The sequence below is a fragment of the Panthera pardus genome, unplaced genomic scaffold, assembly GCF_024362965.1.
Source record: "Panthera pardus isolate Hobbes unplaced genomic scaffold, ASM2436296v1 HiC_scaffold_22, whole genome shotgun sequence".
Lineage (NCBI taxonomy): Eukaryota > Metazoa > Chordata > Mammalia > Carnivora > Felidae > Panthera > Panthera pardus.
The window spans coordinates 58,190,841-58,213,521 of record NW_026526788.1 but is presented as its reverse complement, the minus strand read 5'-3'; the positions used below and the strand labels follow the sequence as shown (position 1 = coordinate 58,213,521).

At 37.0% G+C, this 22,681-nt stretch overlaps 1 protein-coding gene across 8 annotated transcripts in view; it reads left to right on the top strand.

Annotated features, from left to right (window-relative positions):
- Window positions 1–22,681, top strand: part of CHUK (component of inhibitor of nuclear factor kappa B kinase complex) — a 41,345-nt gene that overhangs the window by 11,639 nt on the left and 7,025 nt on the right. For 7 of the 8 annotated variants that reach the window (XR_002082599.2, XR_002082598.2, XM_019459131.2 and 4 more), the window contains 11 exons: window positions 623–712; window positions 865–989; window positions 1,180–1,287; window positions 1,866–2,001; window positions 6,134–6,328; window positions 7,296–7,398; window positions 9,602–9,725; window positions 10,132–10,283; window positions 12,092–12,153; window positions 13,112–13,221; window positions 17,983–18,032. Coding sequence is in view for 6 of the 8 variants with exons in the window: in XM_019459131.2 (XP_019314676.1) it covers window positions 623–712; window positions 865–989; window positions 1,180–1,287; window positions 1,866–2,001; window positions 6,134–6,328; window positions 7,296–7,398; window positions 9,602–9,725; window positions 10,132–10,283; window positions 12,092–12,153; window positions 13,112–13,221; window positions 17,983–18,032 (1,255 nt within the window). In the remaining 2 variants the exon portion in view is untranslated. The remainder of the gene's footprint in view (window positions 1–622; window positions 713–864; window positions 990–1,179; window positions 1,288–1,865; window positions 2,002–6,133; window positions 6,329–7,295; window positions 7,399–9,601; window positions 9,726–10,131; window positions 10,284–12,091; window positions 12,154–13,111; window positions 13,222–17,982; window positions 18,033–22,681) is intronic. The other variant, XM_019459129.2, reaches the window with a different exon arrangement.

Sequence of the window (22,681 nt, the reverse complement as noted above, 5' to 3'; positions counted from 1 at the left end):
AAGATGTAAAGCCAAGAGTCTGAACCTTGAATTGGATTGTGTGGTCTTTAGTGAATGATACGTGGTGGTCAGTTGGAGGTGATGAAATCTTACTGGTGCTTCTTCTTTTAGGAGCCTTTCGTGTATGCTTGGCAACCAACCATTTCTGCTTTCTTTGTATCTAAAGACTTCAGGATATTCTGGACGTTAGATAGGTCTTTACTCATTCAGTGGTATGATGCTTTTTCAAGTTTGGAAGTCATCCTTACCTTTGCCTTGTGGGTTAATGGATCAAGTTTATTTTGAATATACCAAAATAAAAATTAATAGCCAGTCTATACTTAATTTTTACCATGTATCAGGCACTGTGTTAAGTTCTTTTTTTTATTATTTCATTGAATCCTAATAACAATTCTGGTGAAGTAAGGATTGTTAGTAATACCATTATTTGGGAAACTAAATACAATGAGAGAAGTTAAGTAACTTGATCAAGATCACATAAGTGGTGGAGCTCAGGCTTGAAATATGTTTGTCATATTCCAGAGCCCAAGCTCTTTCTCACCACCCACTCCAGAGCCTTATAAGGACACTGTTGCCTTTCCCTTTCAAATTTCTCAGTCATTTAATACTTATTATATTGCAGATTATGCATAAAATAATTGATCTGGGATATGCCAAAGATGTTGATCAAGGAAGTCTGTGTACGTCTTTTGTGGGAACACTGCAATATCTGGTGAGACATGTATTGTTTCTTTGAATTTAAGTGTACAGGATTCATATTCTTATTTCTGAAGGTCATGAATATAGTAGGTCAAAAATAAAGTAGCTTTTCTCTTATAGTATTGACACTTAAAGCTTTTTTTTTTTTTTTTTTTCCTTTTTAAGGCCCCAGAGCTCTTTGAGAACAAGCCTTATACAGCTACTGTTGATTACTGGAGCTTTGGGACCATGGTGTTTGAATGTATTGCTGGATATAGGCCCTTTTTGCATCATCTGCAGCCATTTACCTGGTAAGAAATGGGAGAGAACTTTGGTGTGCTTAATGGGAATGGAAATTTTAAGTTACATGCTTTTTTTTCTTCCATCCCTCTTTATATGGTGTAATTACCTTTTAAATACATAATTGAATAAAACTACATGGCAAAAAATCTTAGAATGTTTGTGAGAATCGGGTTGTCAATGAGGTAACTTGTATTATAGGCATGAGAAGATTAAGAAGAAGGATCCAAAGTGTATATTTGCATGTGAAGAGATGACAGGAGAAGTTCGGTTTAGTAGCCATTTACCTCAACCAAATAGCCTTTGTAGGTAAGTATATTGTAGTTGAGGAAGTTCACCTCTTGGTTCTTTGGGTTATAAAAGAACAGTTGAGTTGTTGTCTGTTTCAAGTAGTATTATGTAGTAGAACCTTCTGTGATGATGAAAGTTTTATATCCGTGATAGCCAAATGAGGCTATAGAGCACTTGAAAGGTTGTAGTGTGATAGAAGAACTTAATTTTAAATTTTGTTTCATTTTAATTAACATAAGTATAAGTGCAAATAGCCACTTGTGACTAGAGGCTACCATATTGGACGGCACAGGTCTAGTGGAAACAAGAACTCCTGCTTTAAGAAGACTTTTGGGATACTGAAGTAAATGGGTTCCTTGGAAAATTGAACTGGGCTCATCTAGTGAAGTTGCTAGTACTTAACATATGTAGGTTTGGGGTTGTTTTTTATGGAAAAAAAAGTTTGTCATTTCATGAATTACTTGAAAGTAAGATACAAAATGGCACAGATGAGTCACGAGAAAGGACATGGGAAACCTATAAAATTACTTTTTTTAGAATACTAAAGGAAAATTGGAACATAAAGATTTTCACCCTATTTTTTGTATACTTTCTAGTTTAATAGTAGAGCCCATGGAAAACTGGCTTCAGTTGATGCTGAATTGGGATCCTCAGCAAAGAGGAGGACCTGTTGATCTCACTTTGAAGCAGCCAAGATGTTTTCTATTAATGGATCACATTCTGAATTTGAAGGTTAGTTTGAATGTGGTCTACTTCATAAGACTTGCATTGAAGTTAACAAATTTATCTGGAAATAAGCATAAATATATTTTGGTAATTTTTTCCTGATGCTTATTTGAAAAGAAAATGATATCCTTAGAGCTGATCTGCTTTTATTTCTTTAGTAAGCCTTCTCAGTTTTACTTCTTTTTTTAAAAAAATGTTTATTTATTTTAGAGAGAGAAAGAGCAAGAGAACATGAGCGGGGGAGGGACAGAGAGAGAGGGAAAGAGAGAATCCTAAGCAGGCTGCATGTTGCCAGTGCAGAGCCCAACATGGAGGTCAAACTCAGGAACTGTGAGATCATGACCTGAGCTGAAATCAAGAGTCGGACGCTTAACCGACTGAGCCACCCAGGCGCCCCTTCTCAGTTTTACTTCTTTTTTTTTTTTTTTTTTAATGTTTATTTATTTTTGACAGAGACTTAGAGACAGAGCACAAGTGGGGGAGGGGCAGAGAGCGATGGAGACACAGAATCTGAAACAGGCTCCAGGCTTTGAGCTGTCAGCACAGCTGACGCGGGGCTTGAACTCCCAAACCGTGAGATCATGACCTGAGCCAAAGTCAGACGCTTAACTGACTGAGCCACCCAGGCACCCCTTAGTTTTACTTCTAAGTGGTCTTTGTTGATTACTCTTAAAAAACATCTTTTGGATTTTCCCCTTCCTCATATTGGTGCCATTGGATCGCGTTCATTTAGGTATAATGTTATGGGATTTGGTTTGGTGAGGAAATGTCCTGTCTGGCTTTCATGCCTCTATACCTCCTCCCCATCCTACAATTCATGCAGCATGAACTTCCCATCTCATCTTCTGAAAATGCTTTTTTATTCTCCTGTCTAAGAATCCAACATATTTCTTCTTCTTGCCTGCCAAGTCAAGTCTAAACTGATCTCCCTGGCTTTTGGAGCTTTGCTCATGCAATTCCATCCAACCAAGTGCTTGCCCCAGACCTGCTTCTCTTACCCTTTACTTCACTTGTCACTGCTCCTTATGCCATGAAGCACATTATCCATTTTTGTGCTCTGATAAATGCTGTCCTCTGCCCAGAATGATCTCTGTCTCTGTATCTCCTCAGCTACACTGGCACATACTCGACTCTCCTTTTCTCTGATTGATCTCTGTCACATAGTTTGTCATATAATCATATTTACTATATTTTCTAATTGTTTCCCATCTTCCACTCATGTCTCTCCATATAGGTTATCTTCTTTAATGCTGGGATGGTTCTTACTACTTTTATTAACACTTGCTCACCCTACTACCACTCTACCCCAGCGTTCTGTACAAAGCAGGGCATGTACCAGATTCTCAGTAAATATTCATTGATAGGAATGAGAGGCTCTATTATGCTGTATACCCAGAAACGATTCTCATATGCAGTCTTTCCATAGCTATTTGATTGAGTAGTAGTAGATAGGGTTTCTAAAATTGGAAACATGAAGGGGCAGAATCTGTGGTGAGGGCTTGGCTGTGAGCGATCAAGGCCGTCCTGCAGGTGGAAGGAGGCCAGTTGGGCATGGGGCTAAATTTTATTTTTTGAAAAATTGGAATGAGAAATTATAATGTGTAAGGTTTTACTGTAATCTTGGCATACTTTATTAAATAGGAACTTGGGGCTCTGTCGATGTCATTCTTGGCTAACACTGAAAAGTTACCTGCCTTCTTGATTTGGCTTTCTTTTATTGTGCCAAGGAGTGAATGATTCCTCAGTGTGTTAGCCCAGCAGGATTTGATAACACCTTTTAGTTCTTTGTTGCCCCTGAAAATTTTTATCTTTTATCCCAGATTTTTTCAGATTTGTCATGGTAATCATAGCATCATTTCCACTCTGTGGAGTCTGTGAGCGAGCATCTGCTTGTTACAGAGCATAGGGAAAGAGTCCTCTTTGTATGTCTTCTGGTCTGTAGACTTCAGTCTGTAGAACCACTATTTTCCTATCTGTGAATCTGGGCAAATATTTATTTATTGTATTTTATTTATAGCCCAGGTACAGTAATATCTTATTCAAAGGCTCACTATTGTGAGGTTGTACAGGATAAGGTATGTGTAGGATACTATTAATTAATTCAGAGATACTTCCTAGACATGATAATAGGACTGAATTTTGAAAGATAAGTAAGGGTTAATTGGGGTGCCTGGATGGCTCAGTCAGTTGAACACCTGGCTCTTGATTTCAGCTTAGGTCATGATCCTGGGGTCGAGGGATCAAGCCCCACATTGGGCTCCATGCTGGGCATGGAGCCTGCTTGAGATTCTCTCTCTCACCCTCTGCCCCTTACCCACCTTGTGCATTCTCTCTCAAAAGAAAAAAAAAAAAGATAAGAGGAGAATTAACAGGGGGAAAGATAGGCAGGGGAATACCATGAACATAGAAGCATGTACTGCAAAAATAGTTTGCTATTGTAGAACATTTTCTAAGGTGTTACATTATTCAAAGAAGGAATGATGTGTGTTTGGTTTTCACTTAAAAAAAGAAAAGAAATCAAAACAGTTACTGGAATACTTCTTTCTTTTAAAAAATTCAGAGAGTCTGATTGCATGGTTTTCTAACTGTATATTATGAAATATTCTAAATATATAGGAAAGTTGAAAAAAATATACTGAACTTGCCACTGAAGGTAATGGTAAAACAGAAGTATTTAATTATTCCTTCTTTGCCTCCTCTTTTATGCCCCTAAGGGTAACTATACCCTAAGTGTCTCTCTCTCCTAATTTTTTTCTTTTTCCATATTACTTTTTCTTCCTTTTCTTTAGTAATTTCTTTAGTTGTATAACTTTAACTATAAACTGAATATGGATCACTTCCAAATTTATTTCCTCAGTTGTGACTTTTCTGTAGTGTTTAATCACTGCTCTATAACTATCCTTGGTGGTCCCATGGGCACTCAAGACTTAATTTATTAAAAACTGAACAGATTTGCTCCATTAAATCTCCTACAGCTTTTCCTATGCCTCTTGTACTATCACCTTTTTAGTTACCTAGGTGGGGTGGCTTGTCTGACTGTTCCTTCTCTTCCAATTACATATCCAATTATTTTGTCAGATTTATCCTTTGGATGTTTTAACAATTCTGAGCTTGTCAGATTCTCAATTTAGAAAGCCTTCCATAGTTCCTCTTTGCTTCTTGAATAAAGTCCAAACCCTTACATTGATGTTCAGAATCTGCCTTGGTCTCCTTGTAGCCTTATCTCCTATTATAAGGGGCATCATTTTAGGTACGTTTGAACTGGGTTGTTTATATTCTTTGGTTATGGTCATCTCTTTCTACCCCTCTGCCTACCTTGTTTTCTACCTAGAAGAACCTTTCTTCTTTTGATCTTTTCTTGTTCTAATTTTCTATCCTTTCCAAAGTATAGCTCATAATTGCCTCCTTTAGAAAGCATCCCTTTCCTCACACCAAGCAAACTCCTTTGGAATCTGTACAATACTTTACATTATTTTGGTACATATTTGGTACATATTTTACATATTTTGGTACATTATTTGGTACATTTGACTTGTATTTTAGTTCTCTTAGTGTTTCTTAATATCTTCTATTTGGCCATTATCCTGTGGAGTCAATGTAAGGCACTGGAGAAACATAGGTATTAACTTTGTATGGCTTATCTGAGGATAGTAGAAGGAAGAGAATTTAAAATCATGTTGTCTTCAAAAGACTTCTCAGGGCTCTGGTTTCTCTCTTTGCCTAAATGGAAATTAGAAGATCTAATCAACAGGATGTCATGTGAAAACACCTAACTCTGTGGTCGGCATCTATTAGGGACTTCATAAATGGGAGTATTTCCTTCCAGATCTATAATAGGTTTCTGAGAATAAATAAATATTGCCTTTCTAAATTAGGGCTTTTATTTCTAGATTCTGTACATGCCTATAGTTTCTAAGCTTTATTCTTTGGAACTAACATCTGTTACAGAAAAGTAAACTCTACTCTTCATTTTTCAGAATGTTATTTTGTAATTATTGAAGGAGATCTCACTTTGGAAAATGATTAAGCCTTGTTTAGTGCGAAGATAATACCTTTTGCTCATATTCCCTTTAGTATCTAGCACTGAATCTTTTATGTAGTAAATGATCAATAATCATTGTTTTTCTTATTTATACAGATAGTACACATCCTAAATATGACTTCTGCAAAGATAATTTCTTTTCTGTTACCACCTGATGAAAGTCTTCACTCACTGCAGTCTCGTATTGAGCGCGAAACTGGAATAAGTACTGGTTCTCAAGAGCTTCTTTCGGAGACGGGAATTTCTCTGGATCCTCGGAAACCAGCCTCTCAGTGTGTTCTAGATGGAGTTGTAAGAGAATTCTAATATACCTAGAAGTATAAGAAGTCTGTTAGCATAGAGGGATTGAATGCCTTGCATTTTTCTGATGCATACTTGGAATCCCCCTGGGGGAGGTGATGGTACACACCTTATAATTCTTACTTTAGTTTTATCCTGCTCATTACTCTTATTGCTTTGCAAGGTGAACAAGATATGTTTTGAACTTTGTATGACTTTCTCTTTGGTGCCAGTTCTCTCCCCCCCTCTTTTTTCCCTCTTTTGTACTTGAAGCCTAGAACCTTGAAATTAGACCAGCAGTCTCATAGATCCTGCCAGAGGATAGATGGATGGTAAAATATTGTGCTCGTGACTCTTTTATTGTTTTTTGTCGTTTTACTTTATTGAGGCAAATTCTGTATTTCATGTAATTTACCCATTTCATGTGTACATTTTTTTTTTTTAGTAAATGTACGTAATTGTGCAGCCATTACTATAAATCAGCTTCAAAACATTTACGTCCCAATGATATTCTTCATGTCCACTAACTCTTAATCTCCATTCTGTTCACATCAGGCAACTGCTAATTTACTTTCTATCTCTGTAATTTGCCTTTTCTGAACATTTCATATAAATGAAATCATACAGTCTGTAGTCTCTTGTGTCTGACTTCTTTCACTTAGCATCACGTTTTGGACGTTCATCCATGTACTAGCATGTATCAGAACTTCATTCCTTTTGATTACTGACTAGTATTCATTGTGTGGATATATGTTGTTAGACTTTACTTTTGTACTTTTGGGTCTGGTGATTCTTTTTCATCTTAGCCCATACTACAGTCATTTTTCTTAAATAGTAGTCTAGATCTTAAATTTGTAAAAGGTATGCTAGTAAACATTGACCTTAATCATTTGCATTTCACATTAGGAAATGTGATGTTTAAGTACTTAGAGAACCTAGGATTTTCAAGGATTTTTTTTTTTAATTGTTTCTTTTTCAGAGAGGCTGTGATAGCTATATGGTATATTTGTTTGATAAAAGTAAGACTGTATATGAAGGACCATTTGCTTCCAGAAGTTTATCTGACTGTGTAAATTACATTGGTAAGTATGTATAGCCCATTTACTGAGTGAGGTTTAAACATGAAATAATATTATTTTGACTCAATATGGTTAGTAGAAATGGTCTTTTGGTGTTTCTGTTCTGTACTTCATACTTCAGGTTTTTAAGTGTGGTTAAAAATGAACTTATATAGTTTGGAAGGTGAAATGGTAGATGTCAAATCACTCTAAAACCCTCATTTGGAAGAAGACTTACTTTCTGTGGGTTAGGGCTGTCACAGAAGAATGAATCTCCACTATTAATTAAGCCTACTTTCTAGTTGCTTCTTCATCATTTAAACATATTCAAATATTTCATTTTATTGTATGAATACTGCTTAATGTTCAAATGTTTTCATTTATCCCATAAGAATTACTCTTTTCTTTGGAAGAAGTGATCAATTTCTGTATACCCAAAACTAAAATCAAGCACAGTATTGTAAAGTCAAGAACACAACTGGCATGGGGCTAAAATTCTGTAATCTTTCATCTGTGTTACCTTTTTGTAGCTTTTTGTAAAAACTATTTACTATTTATAGATAGTAAATCTAAATTTACATTACAGATAGTGAATCTGTAAATTTAGATTTACAGATAGTACAGAGTTCTTATGTTATTCACCTTCCCAACACATATAGTTTCCTCATTTGTTAACATCTTATATTGTATGGTACATTTGTTACAAGTAAAGAACCAACCAATTATTAATTAAGGCCATACTTTATTCCTCTTTCCTTAGTTTTGATGTGGTGTCCTTTTTCTGTTCCAGGATCTGATCCAGGGTACCATATTACATTTAGTTGGCTCCTCTGGGCTGTGACAGTTTCTCAGACTTTTCCTTGTTTTATTTATTTATTTACTTAGTTAGTTAGTTATTAGCACTTCCTTTCTGGCAGCAAGAGATGTTCCAGGTCCATCTTGTATATTTCTTGCCCCAGTCCTAGGATCAGCCATTTCTCTAAGGACCCCTGGTTCCTTTAATCGGAGAGGAGTATTAGAAACCAAGATTTGGGCACTAGGTGTGCTTCTTGCTACTGGAGTGTCAAATTTTAGACTTTATTTTTTTAATATAGTTTTTAAAGTTTATTTATTCAGAGAGAGAGAGAACCCAAGCAGGGGAGGGGGAGAGAGAGAATCCCAAGCAGATAGCGCAAAGCCCAACACAGGGCTTGAACTCACAAACTGAGATCATAAACTGAGCCGAAACCAAGAGTCAGATGCTTAACTGACTGAGCCACCCAGGCACCCCTAGACTTTATTTTTTAAAGTATGTATATGATTTTTTTGTGTGTGAAAAGGCTCCCCTCCCCTAGACTTTTTCTTTAAAGTGTTTGGGTTATATATTTTTTTTTATTTGGTTTGGGGTTTTTGTCTGTTGTAGGAATCTCAGGAGTAATTATGGGCATATGGAATAGAAGAAAGGTTAATTCAGACTATCAATTATTAGGGGAGACAGATTTTTCCAGGTACATAGCTTTATTATTATTTTTTAAGTCTGCTTCAGATAATACGGTTTTTCAATATAAACCATAGTGTAGTGTCCTTTCTCTGAATGTTTTCATTGGAAAAGAATAACAGAATGTAATTGCCACCTTAAAGTATAGGATGAATCTCTTTCAATCTTGGAGAATTTCATAATGTTAAAATGGAATTTCATTGAACTTAGCACATATCTGCCATGGTGTTAGAAACTAGCATTTCCTTTACCAAGGGCAAGAGATAACCCTCAATAAATAATTTTGTAAATCTGGCAGTGAAGAGAACATATCTTATTAAACTGCTGTTTACTGTATCTGTTTTCCTGAAGCTGGGTTGGTAGTCCAGGAGATGAAATTTATTATTTAGAGGCAGCAAAGACCATAGCAGATTATAGAGGACTTGGGACTTGATTTAGAACTTGAAAGAAATAAAGAATTTGGATTAATGAAGAAAAAAAGTATTTCCGACTGGAGAGAAGCAAGAAAAAAGACAGATAAAAGAATAATTGCAAATTTTATGATTATGTCTTACTCATTTTTATTTCCCCTCATACCTGGAATAGGGCTGTGTATTGCAGATGCTGATAAATGTATATTGAACTGAATGAAACACTAACAATTGGTTCTTTCTAGCATCCATTTCTAGAATCTTTGGGAATGATATTTGCATGGACAGGAAATCACAAAGAATGATAAGCATCTTCTTTTTCCCATCTTCTTACGTATAGTACGGGACAGCAAAATACAACTTCCAATTATACAGCTACGTAAAGTATGGGCTGAAGCAGTGCATTATGTGTCTGGGCTAAAAGAAGACTACAGCAGGCTCTTTCAGGGACAAAGAGCAGCAATGTAAGAGGATTCTGTTGTTTATCAGTACAGTGTCATGTGCATTAATGCTCAAGAATTAATCTTGCTTTTTTCACTAATCAGTATTCACACAATACTAAAATATTGGGCTAATCTGGAGTGTAATATTCTCAACAAACTTAAAGAATTCTTTCTAATGGTATGAAATCATCCATTCGCAATGGCTTGAGAGTAGTTCCTGAACAGTCCTAGTATAAGAAGATTGTTTTATCTTAGAATATCACAGGTAGGGAGTCTTTAGAGAGCTGATTCTAGAAATTAACTATTTTTCATAGATTGATAATAGAAAGTTAGACTTTGGGTTTATGGCAATTTAAGCTATTAAGTTTTTGTCCAGTGTTTCTGAAATAGCAATTTTTTTTTTTTTTTTTTTTTGGCTACGGTTTAGGTTAAGTCTTCTTAGATATAATGCAAATCTGACAAAAATGAAGAACACTTTGATCTCAGCATCTCAGCAACTGAAAGCCAAATTGGAGTTTTTCCACAAAAGCATTCAACTTGACTTGGAAAGATACAGTGAGCAGATGACTTACGGGATATGTGAGTGTTTGGGTAACGTGTTTGAAAGAAGTGTCAGGTCTCTCGAAGCCATCTCCCATTTTGCCTTCTTGCCTCATAGCCCATTGTTTGACTTCTATTCATGTTAGAAGAAGAGACAGGACGCCTCAAGTCATCATAAACTGTGTTTGTACTGAATAGTAGCTCTTTCTTTTAACCTTTAGTTTAGCAACTTTACTCCGCCCCCCACCTCCCCAGTTGGACTGTAATTGTACTAAAATCGTTTAGCTCCAGAAAAATTCAAAGGCAATTTAAGAACTTTTGATTTTCAAGCCTCAGTTTTAAAATAGATCCAAAGTCTGTATTGGGATGACTTCTTAGCCAGGGAAATCTTAAACTACTTACCTTTCTATAAATAATAACACAAATAATTCCAGGGTTGTTTTCCTTTCAAACCACCTACTGTGGAGTCCCATTTTTAAAAAATACACAGCCTCCAGTTTTTCAATATTTAACTCCAGGCTCTCTCTCTTCAGTTATATTAAGGAAATGTAAAAAAACAGATCTAAAATTCAAATAATAAGCTGAATGGTCACCACCATTATTTGTTTTCTGTCATAAATCCTCTTTGTAAACTTGTCTTAAGCAAGGTATGTGTGTGTCTTAGAATAAATGATCAACAGTGTCCAATTGGGTAATAAGTTTATCTACTAGAGTTGGTTCTATGATTAGTGTTTTATTTCTATTTGTGTATAATAGGCATTCTGGTGAATGGCAAAACACTATAATTATTTCATCAAATTATTTTTTTGCTTTTTGAGAGAGCAAGGGCAAGTGGAAGAGAGGCTAAGGGAGAGGGAGAGAGAATCCCAAGAAGGCCCCATACCCAGTACAGAACCCAATGTGGGCTCGATCTCACATCCATGAGATCATGACCTGAGCCGAAATCAAGAGTCGGATGCTTAACTGACTGAGCCACCCAGGCACCCCACATCAAATTATCTTTGACTTGTCAGTGGCATACCTTGTACAGCTGTTAAAAAAGAATGACATAGACATGTGTACTGATATTAAAAGATCACTTGGGTCTTTAACGGCAGTGATGTTTTAAGTTGGGGAAAAAAAAGAAAGAAAAGTATATATAGATGGTCTCTCTTATAAGGGTAAAGTGTAGGTGTCTGTGTAACAAGTGATTAATAGTAAGATCCCTTACGGTGGAGGGGAGGAGGAGAGAGTGTTTTCTTTTTGTCTTCTGTTTTATAGTATTTGATTTTTTAAAATCATGTTCATGTATTATTTTTTTCATTTTTTTAAGAGAAAACCATTTGAATTAGAAATTCTAAAAACCACAGAAATTTTTGCCATGTCACAGTTCCAAAGGCTGAAAATCCAAAATCAAGATGTTGGCAGGGCCATGATCCCCTCTGCAAGTTGTAGGGAAAAATCCTTGCTTGCTTCTTTCTAGCTTCTCACGCCAATAGTCCTTGGTGTCCCTTGGCTTGTAGCTGTAGCACTTTAATCTCTCCCTCTGTCGTCAAAATAGAGCTCTCCCTTCATATGTCTGGGCCTCTGTGTCTCTTCTCTTCTTATAAGGATACTAGTCATACTGGATTAATCCACCCTACTCCAGGATGAACTCATCTTAATTTAGTTAATTGCATCTGCAGTGACCCTATTTCCAAATGAGGTCACATTCCGAGGTACTGAATTAGGACTTCAGCATATCTTTTTGAGGGACAGTTCAACCTATAACTATATATTTTTGATGTTGATATGGCAAGGAGGTGGGTAGGTCAGTAATTAAAGCTGTGGCTATTTCTGAGATAACCGATTAAGACTTTTTTTTTTAGCCTCAGAAAAAATGTTAAAAGCATGGAAGGAAATGGAAGAAAAGGCTATCCACTATGCTGAGGTAAAATCACTAGCTCATTCTGTAATTCTTAGAAATTGTCTTTGGTTTCGATATGTAGGGTATTTTTCATGTTATTCCTGCATATCAGACAAAAATCTAGTAGATGCTCTGTGTGTATAGAGGGAAGTACCATAGTTGATAAAACAGGGGCTTTGGGCAAATGAGATTAAACTGAAAGCTCACTAAACTTCAGTTTCCAATTAATGTGCTTACCTTTGTAGTAGGGTTTTAGTAGGGTTATGCAGATTACATGGGAGTAAATAATAAGTGGTAGTTATCACTGTTATTTTTATGATTAGTTAGATAGGGTAGCTGTACATCCTGGTTTATACGTTCTAGTTTATACCTGCCTTGCCATAATTAGCAATAGTACTCCCTTTCACTCTCAAAATTATGCTTGTTTGAACAATAAATTATATATATGGTCATGCTAGTTATAGGTCATTCTCTAGGTGGCATATTCCTTCCTTACTGGTTACATCTGTCCATGGTCCCACTAAATTGTTACTCTCCTGGATGCCAGTACTTACCCCAAGGACATGGGTAAGGCAGTAGATATCCTTGGGTAGGAAATCCAGTGTCTTTATATTTCTGCATTCTTTTTCAAGGCAGTCAGGAACAAGAGGCAATGAAAAATCATAGAACTGAGATGCAGTGGTTTTGATGGCCATTTTCCCTCTGTCTTGTTAGTGACACATCTATCTTTTTGCTTCTCGGGGGAGAAAGCAAATACTAGCAGTTTACTGTTGTCGGGAGAGAAAAGAGAGACATAGGTATTAAGTCTGTCCTTGCATGAAAGATTAAGCACCAGAATCCGAAAGATAAAAACACTTGAACAACATCGGTGTTTTGTATTAAATCATTTAATTCTACTGTTGCAGCAAGTCATTCTCTGAGTTCTTTTCCAGTTTGTGTGGTGGTGAGCCTGTCGTTTCTTTTGTGTTTCATCACATTTTAGGTGGGTGTCATTGGTTACCTGGAGGATCAGATCATGTCCCTGCATACTGAAATCATGGAGCTGCAGAAGAGCCCTTATGGAAGACGTCAGGGAGACTTGATGGAATCTCTGTAAGAAAGTCTTGTGTTATTGGTATGAGTGTCTATAATTTTTTTGTAGCAGACGATTCTTTCTGTGTAGATCTGGCAGATTAAGCCTGTATTTGTTCTTTTCTATGGTTTTTCTTTCTCCAAATATATTGCCATCATATTTTAAAAGGAAGTTTTTTCTTAGTCACAGGAAATTTTGGAAATAATTTCAGGGTTGACCTTTGCTTTTTTAATCAAAACATCTTTTCATGTGAGTGTTAAGAATTTTTCAAGTATTCTAAGTTACAAACTCTTTCCCTACTGAACATACTTCTGGGCCAAGTTATTGTCCATTAAATGTCCTAAATGAGGTTAACTTCCTAAGTGTCTGGATAGAAATTTCAAATTTTTTTCCTAATCACAGGCCATCATTTTTTCCCATTTAATTGTTTTTGGTGCAAGGATGTTGTATATGTGATGGTAGATCAAAGCAGATGTGAAATAAATACAATTTCCATTTTTATTTATTTATTTTTTGAGAGCACATGCACGAGTGGGGTAGGGACAGAGGGAGAGAGAGAATCCCAAGCAGGCTCCACGCCCAGCACAGAGCCTGAGGCGGGACTCCATCTCACGACTGAGACTGTGACCTGAGCTGAAATCAAGAGTTGGACACTTAACTGACTAAGCCATCAGGCGCCTCTAATTTTGCATTTTTAGATCTTGCTTATGACTCAGTGAAATACTTTCTGTAAAATGTTCACTGGCAATATATACTTGCTTTACAAAATTTTTTTTTAATGTTTGTTTATTTTTGAGAGAGAGAGAGGGCAAAGTGCGAGAGGGGGTGTTGCAGAGAGAGAGGGAGACACAGAATCTAAAGCAGGCTTCAGGCTCCAAGCTGTCAGCACAGAGCCCAACGCAGGGCTTGAACTCACGGACTGTGAGATCATGACCTGAGCTGAAGTCAGACGCTTAACCAACTGAGCCACCCAGGTGCCCCAATATATACTTACTTTAAAATGGGATCATACTCTATTCAAATAATATTTTTCATTTCAAGTTATGGATTATTAATCATTGAATTTTTTTCACATACGGAGGTATGGTTTCTGTTTCCTTTTTTTTTTTTTTTTATGAAATTTATTGTCAAATTGGTTTCCATACAACACCCAGTGCTCATCCCAACAGGTGCCCTCCTCAATGCCCCTCACCTACTTTCCCCTCCTCCCCCCACCCCCATCAACCCTCAGTTTGTTCTCAGTATTTAAGAGTCTCTTATGGTTTGCCTCCCTCCTTCTCTGTAATGTTTTTGGTTTTTTTCCCCCTTCCCCTCCTCTCCGGTCTTCTGTTGAGTTTCTCAGAATCCACATATGAGTGAAAACATATGGTATCTGTCTTTCTCTTCCTGACTTATTTCACTTAGCATAACTCTCCAGTTCCATTCACGTTGCTACAAATGGCCAGATTTCATTCTTTCTCATTGCAAAGTAGGTATTCCACTGTATATGTAAACCACATCTTCTTTATCCATTCATCAATTGATGGACATTTAGGCTCTTTCCACAATTTGGCTATTGTTGAAAGTGCTGCTATAAACATTGGGGTACAAGTGCCCCTATGCATCAGCACTCCTGTATCCCTTGGGTAAATTGCTAGCAGTGCTACTGCTGGCTCATAGGGTAGATCTATTTTTAATTTTTTGAGGAACCTCCACACTGTTTTCCAGAGCAGCTGCACCAGTTTGCATTCCCACCAACAGTGCAAGAAGGTTCCCGTTTCTCCACATCCTTGCCAGCATCTATAGTCTCCTGATTTATTCATTTTAGCCACTCTGACTGGTGTGAGGTGGTATCTCATTGTGGTTTTGATTTGTATTTCCCTGATGAGGAGTGACGTTGAGCATCTTTTCATGTGTCTGTTGGCCATCTGGATGTCTTCTTTAGAAAACTGTCTATTCATGTCTTCTGCCCATTTCTTCACTGGCTTATATGTTTTTCAGGTGTGGAGTTTGGTGAGTTCTTCATAGATTTTGGATACTAGCCCTTTGTCTGGTATGCCATTTGCAAATATCTTTTCCCATTCCATCAGTTGCCTTTTAGTTTTGTTGATTGATTCCTTTGCAGTGCAGAAGCTTTTTTTTTATCTTCATGAGGTCCCTATAGTTCATTTTTGCTTTTAATTCCCTTGCCGCTGGAGATGTGTCAAGTAAGAAATTGCTGCAGCTGAGGTCAGAGAGGTTTTTTCCTGCTTTATCATGCTTTTTGATGGTTTCCTGTCTCACATTCAGGTCCTTCATCCATTTTGAGTTTATCTTTGTGAATGGTGTAAGGAAGTGGTCTAGTTTCATTCTTCTGCATGTTGCTGTCCAATTCTCCCAGCACCATTTGTTAAAGAGACTGTCTTTTTTCCATTGTCTTTCCTGCTTTGTCAAAGATTAGTTGGCCATACATTTGTGGGTCCAATTCTGGAGGCTGTATTCTATTCCATTGGTCTATGTGTCTGTTTTTGTGCCAATACCATGCTGTCTTGATGATTACAGCTTTGTAGTAGAGGCTAAAGTCTGGGATTGTGATGCCTCCTGCTTTGGTTTTCTTCTTCAATATTACTTTGGCTATTCAGGGTCTTTTGTGGTTCCATACAAATTTTAGGATTACTTGTTCTAGCTTTGAGAAGAATGCTGGTGCAATTTTGACTGGGATTGCATTGAATGTGTAGATTGCTTTGGGTAGTATTGACATTTTAACAATATTTATTCTTCTAATCCATGAGCACGGAATGTTTTTCCATTTTTTTGTATCTTCTTCAGTTTCCTTCAAAAGCTTTCTATGCTTTTCAGCATACAGATCTTTTACATCTTCGGTTAGGTTTATTCCTAGGTATTTTATGATTCTTGGTGCAGTTGTGAATGGGATCAGTTTCTTTATTTGTCTTTCTGTTGTTTCATTATTAGTGTATAAGAATTCAACTGATTTCTGTACATTAATTTTGTATCCTGCGTCTTTGCTGAATTCACGTATCAGTTCTAGCAGACTTTTTGTGGAGTCTATTGGGTTTTCCGTGTATAGTATCATGTCATATGCAAAAAGTGAAAGTTTGACCTCATCTTTGCCGATTTTGACGCCTTTGATTTCATTTTGTTGTCTGATTGCTGATGCTAGAACTTCCAACACTATGTTAAACAACAGCGGTGAGAGTGGACATTCCTGTCATGTTCCTGATCTCAGGGGGAAAGCTCTCAGTTTTTCCCCATTGAGGATGATATTAGCTGTGGGCTTTTCATAAATGGCTTTTATGATGTTTAAGTATGTTCCTTCTATCCCGACTTTCTCGAGGGTTTTTATTAAGAAAGGATGCTGAATTTTGTCAAATGCTTTTTCTGCATCGATTGACAGGATCATATGGTTCTTATCTTTTCTTTTATTAATGTGAGGTATCACATTGAGTGATTTGTGAATATTGAACCAGCTCTGCAGCCCAGGAATGAATCCCACTTGATCATTGTGGATAATTTTTTTTTATATGCTGTTGAATTCAATTTGCTAGTATCTTGTTGACAATTTTTGCATCCATATTCATCAGAGATATTGGCCTGTAGTTCTCTTTTTTTGCTGGGTCTCTGTCTGGTTTGGGAATCAAAGTAAGCTGGCTTCATAGAATAAGTCTGGAAGTTTTCCTTCCCTTTCTATTTTTTGGAACAGCTTGAGAAGGATAGCTATTATCTCTGCTTTAAATGTCTGGCAGAATTCCCCAGGGAAGCCATCTGGTCCTGGACTCTTATTTGTTGGGAGACTTTTGATAACTGATTCAATTTCTTCACTGGTTATAGGCCTGTTCAAATTTTCTATTTCTTCCTGTTTGAGTTTTGGAAGTGTGTGGGTGCTTAGGAATTTGTCCATTTCTTCCAGGTTGTCCAGTTTGTTGGCATATAATTTTTCATAATATTCCCTGATAATTGCTTGTATTTCTGAGGAATTGGTTGTAATAATTCCATTTTCATTCATGATTTTTATCTATTTGGGTCCTCTCCCTTTACTTTTTGAGAAGCCTGGCTAGAGGTTTACCAATTTTATTTTTTTAAAAAACCAACTCTTGGTTTCATTGATCTGCTTTACTGTTTTTTTAGATTTTATATTGTTTATCTCTGCTCCGATCTTTATTATTTCTCTTCTTCTGCTGGATTTAGGCTGTCTTTGCTGTTCTGCTTCTATTTCCTTTAGGTGTGCTGTTAGATTTTGTATTTGGGATTTTTCTTGTTTCTTGAGATAGGCCTGGATTGCAATGTATTTTCCTCTCAGGACTGCCTTCGCTGCATCCCAAAGCATTTGGATTGTTGTATTTTCATTTTCATTTGTTTCCATATATTTTTTAATTTCTTCTCTAATTGCCTGGTTGACCCATTCATTCTTTAGTAGGATGTTCTTTAACCTGCATGCTTTTGGAGGTTTTCCAGACTTTTTCCTATGGTTTATTTCAAGTTTCATAGCATTGTGGTCTGAAAATGTGCATGGTATGATCTCAATTCTTTTATACTTATGAAGGGCTGTTTTGTGACCCAGTATGTGATCTATCTTGCAGAATGTTCCATGTGCCTTGAGAAGAAAGTATATTCTGTCGCTTTGGGATGCAGAGTTCTAAATATATCTATCAACTCCATCTGATCCAATATATCATTCAGGGCCCTTGTTTCTTTATTTATTCTCTGTCTAGATGGTCTGTCCATTGTTGTAAATGGAGTATTTAAGTCTCCTGCAGTTACCACATTCTTATCAATAAGGTTGCTTATTGGTTTCTCTTTCCTAGGGAACAGCGTGCCATTGATCTGTATAAGCAGTTAAAGCACAGACCTTCAGGTAAGACACTTTTATCACTGTACACAGGCATTTTAGGAAACCAGTATAAACTTAACAAATCCAGGGGATTGGATTTTAAACAAGCTGCAGGATAAATTCTAGTTTTGGTATTGCTATAGATATGTTTATGGTATAGCATATGGGATTTAAGGGATAGGAAGGCAAAGCAACAAGGAAAACAGAAAAATTTTTAAAGGGAAGTGCAAGGAAGGAATGAAAGAAAAAAAGGGACTCAAAGAAGGGTAAAAGGAAGCAAGAAAATGTGTGGAAAGATGGAAAAAATAAGTGCCGCTTAAGATTAGAGAGGTTGGAAAGAATTTGATATGGCGGGTTCAGGTGTGGAATGATCAGCAGAAGGCCCATGTGCTAGGCCAAAGTAGGTATACCTTGAAAATGATGCCTTCGTCTGCACCTCACTACTGCTTATTACACTGGCAAAACAATTCGTGTTGAACAGCTGCTGAATACAGAGCATGATCTATTGGCAAGAGCATTGGAGTGATAACTGGAAGGCTTGAATTCCAGATTGGGCACTTTATTGACGACATACCTAATTTTCTTGTATCTCATATTCCTCTTCTACAAAATGGGGCTGAAACCTAGCTTTCCTAACTCAGTGAATGTGTATAGTGATATATTTGAGAGACTGTTTGTGATAATGCCTTGGAAAGTATAAAGTATGTATCTACAAGAACTGAAAAGGTGAATCCTGTGCCCTAATTCGCTACATATACCTAAATTACAAATACATAAGTAAAATAAAAGATATGTTTTATACTTTAAAATTTATAAACATGCAAATTAATATACATATGAAATTCTATTTTAATAAATAACATGATGTCCTTTACATTGGTTTTTGGTGGTGTGGAATTTGTTCAGTTTATTTCTACAGACATTTTTGAGGTATATATATAAGATACATACCTAACCCTGCCTGGGGGTCAGGGGTAGTTAGAGGTGGTTTCCTGTAGGAGATGACATCTGAGATGAGCCTTAAAGGATAAGTAGCAATAGCTAAGTGAAAGGAGATGGACTCTTGTATATACAAATATAATCAATAAAGACATGTACGTGTAATACTTAGCATGTTTGAAGAAATGCAGTGGTTGGATTGTAGAGTTTCAGGAGAGAAAGGCTGAATCAGATGTGGCTAGATCATAAAGGATCTGGTATGTTATGGTAATGAGTTTGGATTTCATCATGATGGCAAAGAGAAACCTTAAAAAGTTTTATAGTAGGAGAATGGCTTGATCAGAAGCATTTTGGAAATACTGCTCTGGTAGTATTTCACATAATGGATTAAAATGTGTCTGCACTGGAGACCAGCATTGGTTATGAGGCTATTGAAATAATCATAACTCAGTATAGAGTGGGCCATGAGCTAAGGTAGAGAGCCTGAGCTGTAGATGCTGGGTGAGAGGAGGGTAAGGGCAAGAGAGACATTTAGGAGGTAGAACTGATAGTGTTGGGTGATGGATTGAATATGGGTGGCTGGGGCTGGAGTAGGGAGTCATGATGCCTCTCAAGATTCTATGGCAGCTAGGTGTACATGGTCAGCAGGACCACTTGCTATAATGGGAAGTGTAGAATGGATGATGGTCTTGATGGGAAAAGAAGATGAATTCATTTTTGTACATGTTGATGTTAGGGTGTCAGTTGGATATTCAAGTAGACATGTCTAATAAACAGTATTAAATATATATATATGTAGGTATGTATATATAAATACACACACATACACACACACCCATATATATGTATATGGATTTAGTAAACAAGTTGGGGATAGATATGTAGCCATTTAAGAGTGATCAGCCATAGGAGTAGAGTAATTATCCTGAAAAAGTAGGTTGAGTATCCTCAAGGATGGAATCCCAGGGAATACCAACATTCAAGAAATGGCTAAAAGGAGAAGAGCCTCCAAAGGTGACTGAGAAATGACCAGAATATGTAGAAGGAATGATATGATAGGAACAGGACAGAGAGAGTTTCAAAAAGAAAGTGTTCAGTAGGGTGAAATACTACAGAGGGTGTGGGTAATAAAAATGATGATGAATATATTTGTTCAGCTTACCAGTTTGGACATCACTGTTGATCTTGACAAAATATGGCCTTTTGGGAACAGAAATCTGATTATAGAAGGGTGAGGAAGGAATGAGACAGTAAGAAATAGAGAAGCCAGTCAGTCTAGACCAGCAGTTCTCAATGTCTGGTTCATGAACCCCTGAGGACTCCTGAAACCTTTTCAGGGAGTCAATGAGGTCAAAACTAGTTTCATAACACTAAGACATTATTTGCCTTTTTCACTATGTTGACATTTTCACTGATGCTACAAAAGCATTGGTGGGTAAATGGTTTACTCCTTACTTAGCATTAATCCACGCACTAGTACCATCTATGCAGGTAGTCATACTTTTCACCACTATGCATTCATAGTTCAAAAAAAAAAAAAGTTTCATTTAAGTGTGTCCTTGATAAAATACTAAGAATTTTATTTAAATCTCAACCCTTGGGTATATGTCTTTTAAATATTCTGTGTGATGAAACAGGAAGTACTCCTAAAGTGCTTCTGCTACATACTAAAGTCTGATATTTTTCTTAAAGCCACTGTGGCAGGCATTTTCTCAAAAATTAATGAAGCATGACCACCACTTTAAGGGAAAAAGCCAACAATGTTAGTTGTCTGTGATAAAATTCCATATTTCATGCAAAAAATTCAAATTTAGGAAAACTGGTACCCATCAACTGAAATTTGTCAGCTTCTCAATACTTTAACTTTTTTGATGAGATCAGTGGTGAGATTAAAAAAACTTGCAGAAAGGTAAAATAAGGCCAGTTTTCTCACTAAAAGTTTTTGGAAAATAGTTTTTAATAAAAATATGTTAATAGGTAACAAGTTTGTTGTTATTCTTAAGTAAGTAAATAAATACTTAAACTTCTTAGTTTAGGGGTGCCTGGGTGGCTCAGTTGGTTAAGCAGCTGACGCTTGATTTTGGCTCAGGTCATGATTTCACGGTTCTTGAGTTCAAGCCCTGGGTCGGGCTCTGTGCTCACTGCGCAGAGCCTGCTTCCGATCCTCTGTCTCCCTCTTTCTGGCTGTCTCCACTTGGGCGCACGCACGCTCTCTTTCTTCCCCCAAAATAAACAAATGTTAAATAAACAAACAAACTTCTTAGTAAAGGGCCCCTGAACAGGGGCTGGTCCCTGAACAAGCTTGAGAGGCTGACTCCAGAGAATAGTGGGAGCAATTAGGCTTGCTACCACTGAGGGTGAGTGTGTGGGTACCCACACTTTTGTGAGTGTAGGGGTTGGAAGGTTGAGAGTCTTACTGCCTTGTGGCCTCCCATCCTAAAGTAAGTGGGGTTAACTGTTAACAGAAGTGATGGGGTTAACAGAAGAGGTGATGAGGGCATAGATTTAAGGACTACGCTAATGATTTTTAAAAGCTGGTATGTGCAATGGAAGATGTTGCTGATCCATAACATTTATTAAGAATGCAGAGCAGAAAAAAAAAAGAATCCAGAGCAGAAGTGAAAACCTGTGAATCAATAGTGACCACAGAGGAGATGGTAGTATAATATTTTTGTTGCTGGTGTTTAGTGGTATGGCTGCAGGAACTGATAGAGCAGATGGTTAGACTGATCCAGGGTTAGGATTTTGCTCAGAAGAGGACAAAAAAGTTCAAGGTATTGACAGAAAGTGATTTAAGTGATGGAAGTTGTGGTTAGAATAAAGTATTGAAGTTTAAGATTTCCAATAGAATAAGTCTAATTCTTTTTTTCCCCCCTTGAATCAATATTCATTACTTGTAGTCTTCTGACCAATGAATTGGGTATTGCAGGTAAAGACATACAAAATTCCATCCATTGGCTCAAATTAACTTCCATAGTAAGTGATAACATTTGTTTGAATTATTTTTTTTAAAGATTTTATTTTTTTTAAGGGTGTTTTTATTTTGAGAGAAAGAGAGAGAGAGTACAAGTGAGCAGGGGAGGGGCAGAGAAAAAGAAAGAGAATCCCAAGCATGCTCCATACTTGGGACAGAGCCACAGGTAGGGCTGGATCCCACAACTTTGAGATCATGACCTGAGCTGATATCAAGAGTGGACACTTAACCGACTGAGCTACTTAGGCACCCACCCCTGGATTATTTTTATAAAAACTTTGCAGTAGTCCTGTCAGCATATTAACATATCATAGAGCCCAGAAATAAACTTGCTATCCAGGTTGCTTCTTTGAATTGATCATTACCTTGAGAACAAACTAGTTGTAACAAGTTTTATCTCTTATTGGTGTTTATATAATCATACTTGATACATGGTCTCTAGTGTCTTCTCTGCCTTAGAGTTGATTTGAGACTCTAGTTCAGCTGAAAATGGTAAAAAACAACTTTCTTCATTCTGTATGTTGGAGAAAGTTAATGTTCTGTGGTCTCTGACCATCTAAGAGAGCTAGTACAATGGGGAAGCTGTCCTGGTCTACAGGATTTAGGAAGGAGTGCTGTTGGGAGAGAAGCCTGTTTGGAGCCCCTGTGTCTGGTTGTTGGTAAGGGAGAGACAAACAGGGACGTGTGTGTGGAATAAACTTGAGCTATGGGGGAGATCTTTGCAGTGATAACAAAGGACGTTGAACTTTTTAAAAAACCT